General features: G+C 41.8%; 1 protein-coding gene across 1 annotated transcript in view; it reads left to right on the top strand.

Annotated features, from left to right (window-relative positions):
* LOC103919879 (chromosome unknown open reading frame, human C6orf106) overlaps positions 1-8047 on the top strand; it is an 18554-nt gene extending 10507 nt beyond the window's left edge. Inside the window, exon 6 of the mRNA XM_009327466.1 lies at positions 5272-8047. Coding sequence (XP_009325741.1) covers positions 5272-5307 — 36 coding nt within the window. The 3' untranslated portion in view covers positions 5308-8047. The remainder of the gene's footprint in view (positions 1-5271) is intronic.
* The last annotated feature ends 7 nt before the right edge of the window (positions 8048-8054 follow it).

The following is an 8054-nucleotide window of genomic DNA, read 5'->3' as shown; positions in this document are numbered from 1 at the left end:
CTGCCGTAGTGTACACCTTCCCTGGGTCCACCCTGCTCACCTTATCGAATAAATTGCTAGAAGGTTGTAGATCAGGGTCTGTGTTCAGGGCATTGCTTTAAGCATGTTGTTGTTATATCTATTCCCAGTGGAGTTTTTGCATGTTCTTAGAATTAAAGATGTGCTTAAGTGCAGGATAGGATGCTTATCTCAGGATAGGGATGAGCTATATTAGAGTCCAGATATACCCATGCATGGGTATTTTATTCTCCTCTTTGGCAATTGCTTTCTCTCTGTATTCTCGAGAGAGATGAGGCTAATATAGCTTCCTTCTATTTACTCGCTCCTGTCTCATAGCAACACTGTCGAGGTCACTGCTGCTCTCTTGTGACAGTCTTTTACATTAAAAGCGCAAGATGCAGTCTTACAGTGCCTGGGGAATTAGAGTTAAATTTCTTAACTAAGGAAAGAAACGTACAGGTTTAAATGTCTAAAAAGATCTGAAGTGGATAGCCATATACTGACATTCAGATTGTACTTGTCACCTATATGTAAAAAAAAAAAATATATATATCTCTAAATCTGTTGCCCATATGAATTGAAGAATTGCTGCTTTCTGTGTAATGCAGAAAACTGCACGTAGAAGTTCTGATTCTGCAAAGATTTGCCCGTACAGAACAATTTGCATAGTCACCACCATAGCAAAGGACGTTCTACAGCTTGTCTGGTATTAGTCTGTTCTGTCCGTTACTCAGCTACTCTTAAAAGCCCAATGAAATACAAGCATATTTGGAGTTCACAAAATTAAAATCTTAACACCTTTTCTCCTGCTGTATTTATGCTCCCCATCTTACTTCATTCTGTGTGGAGCTGAACTCTGGTCCGTGCTACTTGACAGCTTTCTATACATAAGGGGAAACCAAACCTCTCTCTATCCTTAGAGCCTTTAACTGGCTTCCCCTCCCTGAGTTTAAAAGTTGCTGCTGCTTCTAGATGCGTGCTTCTTCCAAACCAGGGCACTCCAATTTGCATATTTTTGGAGTACGTCTGTAAACTTTAGACAGAAATTTTTTCACTGGAAACTATTTGGGTACCAAACTGTATTTGTGGGTAAGGAAGATGCCCCAGAAATGTTTGCATCCATGTAGAAGAGAAGCTCTTTCCATCCTGGTATCTGGGCTTCAAACTGGGCTAGTTACCACATGGTTAAATTCATTTAGAACAAAGTGGGAGAACGTTGGACTCTAAACTACCATAGCTACTCTTTGACAGCCACACTGCTGCATAGCATCTGCAGGCTAAACTGATGTTGCATGAGCTGGTTTGCTTATCTGGTGAAAGACTAATGTGTTTGGATGCTGCATGTTAGCTCATCCATGAAAACCGACAGTCCGTGTGCTTTTGGACTGTGGGAAATGTGAGATAATCTGATTTTAGCTTAACTTTGCTCCATTGCAGGCCAACAGAGTTTCCCTGTTCTTTTATCTCTGCAGACTAAAAGCACGCCATTGATTAAGTTACAAGAGCTAAGTTGTTGCATGGTAACTTAATCATGTACCTGAGCCCTCATGTACTTCATCAGCTATGTGCATCTAAACCAGCCCTACGAGTGGCTGCACTGTGAGAAGGTTCTTAACTTCCTGGTGGTCCTAAATGCCAGGCCATGTTTGCACAGCATGCATGGAATAAAGAAAAAAAAAAAAAAAGTGCTCAATACTTTGTTCTTCTGTTTGTGTTCAGTTTACGTAAGTTAGTCAAGAGAACTCTGCGTAGTTTGGAGAAGCGCTGACTAGGAGCGGCCCAGGAGGTGATGAGGAAACGGGGACTTGTAGCGTTGTCTGATGCTACTGTCAGTGTACACTGGGAGACTCCTGTATTGCTTTGCAGCTGTGCATCAGAAACTCCTGTCTCTCTTGAAGTGTACCTTTTATTGATCTTGACTCAGTCACAAAGGTGAAATAAAGATAGCTATTTGAAAGCCTGTGTTGTGATGGTTTATGAAAGATTAACTTAATCTTCATTTTATTTCTAGCACAGGTGCCTTCATTTAAAGAGCTCAGTATTTACAAAGGCCTTTAACTTTCCAAAATGTCTCGATTCCCTTCTAGATACAGAAGTCAAACGATAATTTATACCAATAATTTTTATGTAGAGTCTTTTCTTGAAAAAACATGGTCCTCCGTTCTCACATATTTATCTGTATGAATAGCAAGTATGCTTTCACTAGCAAGTTAGCAATTACTTCTGTGGAAGATATTGGAAGAACTGAAAGTAAATTTGCAAAGCTGCAGCTGAGCTTTTCATAAAGACAGCGAGTGATCTCATTTTGAGAATAGAAGGGAATTCACCAAAAATAGTGTGAATGATTCTTCAGCTGAAATAACTCAGAAAAACTGCAATTGTATGCAGAATTATTTTTGCACGTTTATGATGTAAAACATCGCATACAAGGGATAATTATTCTTCAAAATGTCATATAATGGAGTTTGGTATTTGCATTGCAGCAGTAACTGAAGTTTTCAGGTATCAAGACACTATTACACTGTGTGTGTTGAATAAACGTAATGAGAAACAATTGCTCTGCAGAGAGCTTGCATCTTACTGAGGAAGAAGGAAGAAAGTATTCTCATTTCACAAAGCGGAGTAACAGTTTCTTGCTCAGGGTCTGATGTTTAACCAAGTCTACACTCGATCTGAAAGAAAAGAAACAAGCGTTTTTTGATTTTGTAAGTTCTCGTGTACACTAATAAATCTCACGGGTAAGTGAAATGCAGTGAAGAGTGGCAATCCCAAAAGCAAAGATTTTGGGCTTCTTGGTGAAATTCATTGCATCAGGAGAAGCTAACCTTGATCGCAGATTCTGGGACTGTTCTTGGAATTGCTCGTGAGCGAAGCTCATGTCGGGATGTCAGCCTGTTCAGTGCAGTGTAGCAAGTGGTACAAAGCTGTATATACTTAGTAATCTGACACTCTGAAGGTGAGCTAAATTCTGGTTTTAATTAACACATGATTAGCATAATTGTGTAGCTTTAAATTAGATGCTACAGAAAACAGTATCTGAAGATGCAGAGGGTTTCCCTGAAAACAAGGTTAATAGCCTCTTCACAGGGTCTCTCTCTGCCTACAAAAAGACTAATGAACTGTTCTCATGTCTGACTTAAGCTGGGCTGTGTACTGATTAACTGTGTTAATTCTTTTATGCCATGGGGTGATACAAATGTCTTGGCTTACGGGGTGCACAAATTAAATCAAGCAGGTTTGGCCTGTGACATAAACTGTAAAATACAGAAGCAGTGCAACGCTGGCTCCGCTCTGCAGGCGGTAGCCCCCGGCAGAGGGAGCAGGCAGCTGGGAGCAGCCGATGTTTGAAGCGCTCACGAGGCTTGTGAGTGCTTGCCAGTCAGTATCTGCAGACAAAGCCTTGTGTGCAGGTAACTAAGAGATGAAGCGAATTCTGGCAAATGGGTCTGTACAGGTCATCGGCAACAAATCCTGGTTTTCTCCTGTAGAGCAATAAGAAGTACGGTAGCTTAACCCCTCTGAGGTGAGACTGCTTAGCGTCTTGCTTATAACACTGTTTTCCTTCTGTGTCCTTTGGGGGTTTTTTGTGCACCTATTCACATTATTTTAATGTTTCTCTTCTGCTCTTCCCTTTCCCCCTGTTTCAGTGACTGTGTTTTTCAGAAATGTTGAATATCTCAGTCTCTTGATTTTGGTGGGAGCTTCTCCTTTCTGAGGTGAACCATTGTGCTGGAATCTGCTGGGTGTTATCTTTTGGAAAGCTCGTTTTACAAACTGGGAGTGCAGCATATTCCGAGGGTAGAAGCGTGTTTGTTTTTCCATCACTTGCATGTATTTCTGTCTGCAAACAGCAACTTCCAAGTTTCCAGTCTTCCATACTTCCCACGCAGTTCATGAGATGTCCTGTTTAATTGTTTGCCAATCCTCCTCTCTTGGTTGAATTTTGAGAGCTGCTGATAGATGCTTCATTTTACCGTTGTCTCCTATTTTGCCACCTGATATATCCTAAAGAATTAACTTTTTCTCACCAGCTGTAGCAAGATTATAGGCTTCTTATAGCACTTCCTGTAGAACATAGATACACAACAGAGCTCTTGAACTTTGGTTTTTGCAACTGGGCTTAAGCTAATGAAGTTGGTACTTTCTTTATATGAGTCATGTCAAAGGCTCATTGCTTCATGGCTCTGTGGCTCGTGCAGCAAGGTTGTTTTAAAGTCGTAGGAGAACATGCAGGAAACGGTGTTTCCTTTGAGATTTGCCCTGTTAAAGGCAAAATGGTGAAATCTGAAGTCTGAGCTTCACTTAAAGACCGAGAATGGGTTTGTGCTAATTGGGCTGTCTCACTCATCATCATGCTGGAAAGAAGCTGGACTGTGTTTAAAAAAAATCATTTGCATAATGGTCTTTGAACTTCGACAGTGAAATATAATGAGCTTTTCTCCCTCGTCTCGCTTCTGACCCGAGTTTGTGTCTGGATCTTGCAGGAGGATTTTGTGTGTGGTTTGTATCTTCTTCATTATGACAAACTTTATATGCCTGTGACTTGAGAGATCTCTTGCCTGCCTGTTGGTCGCTTTCTTTTGCTTCCTGATGAAACCCTGGATAGTTGATTTGAACAATAGAAATTACAGAAAGGAGTTCCTGTTAATTTGAGACCTGTTACTAGATCTGTCATTTAGGTGACTCATGCAGGATGTAAGGGAGGGAAAATGGATTCTGTAGTAAGCATTTTGATTTTTTTGTTAAATGCTGTGGTTGATTTTCACTTGAGGAAAATGTATATTGTTATCTTGAGAGAGCAAAAGTGGCAGTTGTGGGAGCGTGGATTTCCAAATCCTGGTTTTTTTTCTTAAACAGACTCTTCTACCAGTTACAGCCTCTTACTTAACTGTTTGCTGTGATCTTTAGCATAGACTTGTGAAACTGCAGTTGCTTGGCCTCGCAGGTATTGTAGGGGATGTATGGGTGATTTTTGCTGTGGTGTAGAAAATAACCACAAGTTATTTTGTGGCCCAGTAACACCTGGCCTGATAGCACCTGAAAGAGGTAAGTGGATAGCATCTGACATCTCTGGGGAGACCAGCTGCAAACACCAAAACCTGTGTTTTAAGAGTGTTTTCATAAGGCTGGACAGCAAAGGTCATATTGGTGGGTAAAGGCTTGCGTTTGGTTTAGAAGTGCTGGGATGGGATGGTCAGTATTTGTAGGCGTACACTGATCAATTTTATTTCTTGCCTATTGAAATTGATTATGTCTCCAACTTTCTTTCAGGGTTTCCACGGTCCTTATCCCTTCGGACAGTCTTAAAAAACACAAAACGGGTATCGACAAGAGGAGAATTTAACAAAGAACTGACTTTTGGGGGAAGGGAGGGGGATTCATGTGGCAGACAGACACAACGTGGACCCCCCCCTTCTCTGCTTCTGTGTTCTGGATAAAGAAGAAAAAACAAAAGCCCAGTAACTTAAGACTAGCTGTTTCCAGAGGAAAATACAAAATCTAAGTATGCATGTGTGAATGCTGGATTTCAGGAGTGTTGTTAAATGCTATGAGAAAGAAAATATACCAACACCATGGGGTTTTTTTAGAAATCATTCTCGCACATAATTAGGTAGCTTAAAAAGAAGTTTAAAAAATGAAAATGAAAAAGCCATCTTTAAAAAAAAATATTTTGCCTACAGAGCGGTTGTAGTTTGAGCAAATGTTTAATTTCTGTTTGTTTCTTGTTCATATTTTTTTTAAATAAGGGACAGCGTGCATTTTTACGGAACTGTCATGTTTTGCTTGCTACCGAATGGGAATTTGCTTAGCATCTTCTGGGGTTTGTTCAGTGACTTCTTTTTGTCAGATGTTTTTTAATGACAGGTTGGGTCTGCACCCAGCTCGGCATTTTTAATATCATCTGCTGTTTTAGTTACCGACTTTTTAATCTTCTTTTATTTCCTTTTTTTTTTTCCCCTTTTGGTTTGGGTGTTGCTGTTGGTTGTCCTGCATGTTGTTGGAAACCATGCTGAAGACCAGGTCTCGGTATCAAAGTTGGAGAGAAAGACTCTGGGACTTCTGGGATAACATGGAGGGCTCATTTCCCTTCCTTTTGGACATGAATACACACAAACACACACCCATATTAATAAGAAACAGATTTATTAAAGTTCCAGAGCTGTCCTATGTGGTTAGCATTTTAAAATACCTTTTTGTTAACTCTTGATGTACAGTAGCTGTGCCTAGAGCAACCAAGCAAGCATATCAGTCTTGTGCCAAGAGGAAACTCTTTTTCTGTAGCTGTAATGCACTTGGTAGTAGTTGCAAAGCTTTACAAAAGTCATGTCCTTTTAATTTTGAATCTCCAATCTCTCCCTTATAGAGTATAAGTTTGAATTCATTTCTCCTGTGATAAAGTATTAGCTTAGAGGCTAATTGTTTGCGTTTTTGAATGCAGAGCAAGAGTTAGCATCATCAGCTGGATTCTACTCTGTCGCCTTGTATTCATTTGCCTTTATCGTCCTGGCTTGTAGCTTCCTGGAGGCTCCTACCTTCTAAATGGGGCTCTCCAGCGCTTGGTATTAGAGGAGGAATCGCTCCTCTAAAGATTCGGGTTGCTCTGCTGTTCCTCCGATGTATTTTCCTCCAGTTGCGGATTGGGAAGTCCGGTGTGAGGGGACGGAGAATGGCCTCAAGTGCTGTGGTGGATTTCTAAAGTGCTGTGTCACCGCAGATCCTGCTGCAGGGGAGCGAGGTGAGGGGACGCCGTCTTATTCAGAAACGTGAACAAGGCTGGAACAGCCATCTGCCAAAGATACAGTAATATGCAAAGCTCCCACTACCTTCTTCCAAATCTTCCCAGTGAAGACTCTTGTTCTCCTTGTTGGAGCAGAGCGTAGGCTTGCTGCATGGTGCGTGGCTTTACACTGATTGCTCTTGACTAGTTGTATTTTCTTGGTTGGTTCTGAATGGGGGATTCATTTTCATTGCAGCCACCGAGGACTCTCATATCTTAGTGCATACAGATGGATCTTGTGGAGGACAGTGGGAGTTCCTTGTATCCAACAGAGGAAGAATTGGGCGATAGATTTTTTTTGTTTGTATTTCAGAGGTTCAGTTGTTAAAGGTCACTGTTATCTTCAAAAATCTGTTTGCTGGGAGAAACAAGTATAATGTAAGAAATCCTCTGCATAAAAGAAGCACTGCAGGATTTGGACTGCTAGCCATTTGCACTTGCAGTTTGGTGAGCACCTGGGTCTGTCTCGGCAGCTTGCTAAAGCTGGGTGAGTGTTAAGATCCAAAGTGAACCCGTGGAAGGTGGTGCTGCGCTGCTCTGCAGCTGTAGTGTTTGATTCTTGTCTTGTAACATCATTTTGCCTTGGATTAGTTTCCTCCTCTTAGCATTCAGTCTAGGGAATGATTTGCATCGCTGTAGTGTAGCGTGAGCAAGTGGATTCTTTCTTTGCTCCCTCCTTTCTGAGCAGGAGGCTTGTGTGACAAGCTCTGAAGGCATGAACACATACCTGACTATCACACCTCTTGCAATACTGCCGCTTCCCTTCTGAAGGCGTCTAAAACACTGGAGACCGCTGTTTGTCCAAGTGACAAGGTGATTCCTTGTCTTTATTAGCTCCTTTTATCAGCTGTGTAGCGGAAAGGGGGAAAAAAATTAAGATCGGGATCTGTTACAGCTGGTGCTGCAACCTGTGCCTTGTGTCAGCCGAGGCATCTGGGAGACCTTTGAACTTGGATACCCCCACGCTGGCTTTCCTCTGCTCCCAGCCACATACGCTCCTCCCGTATATAATGGCTGCCACATTTGTTTTCCTGTGCTCCTCCTAAGACTGAATTTTTCCTTTTCTTGAAGAAAAAAAAACCAAACCAAAACCCCAACTTGCATGCACCCCAAGTAGCCGTGTGCTTTCCCACTCAGAAGGCATACTTGCTCTGCATGGACTTGAATTCTCTCTCCTCTTGAGCGTTCAGTCCGTGGTGTCCTTGTGACACGGGTCACTTACTCCAGGGTGTGAAGAAAGGCAGGGCCAGATCCGAGTTGCTGCTGAAATCTGCAA

The sequence above is a fragment of the Pygoscelis adeliae genome, unplaced genomic scaffold (assembly GCF_000699105.1).
Source record: "Pygoscelis adeliae isolate BGI_AS28 unplaced genomic scaffold, ASM69910v1 Scaffold197, whole genome shotgun sequence".
Lineage (NCBI taxonomy): Eukaryota > Metazoa > Chordata > Aves > Sphenisciformes > Spheniscidae > Pygoscelis > Pygoscelis adeliae.
The sequence above is the reverse complement of the archived record's forward strand: the minus strand, read 5'-3'. Positions and strand labels throughout refer to the sequence as shown.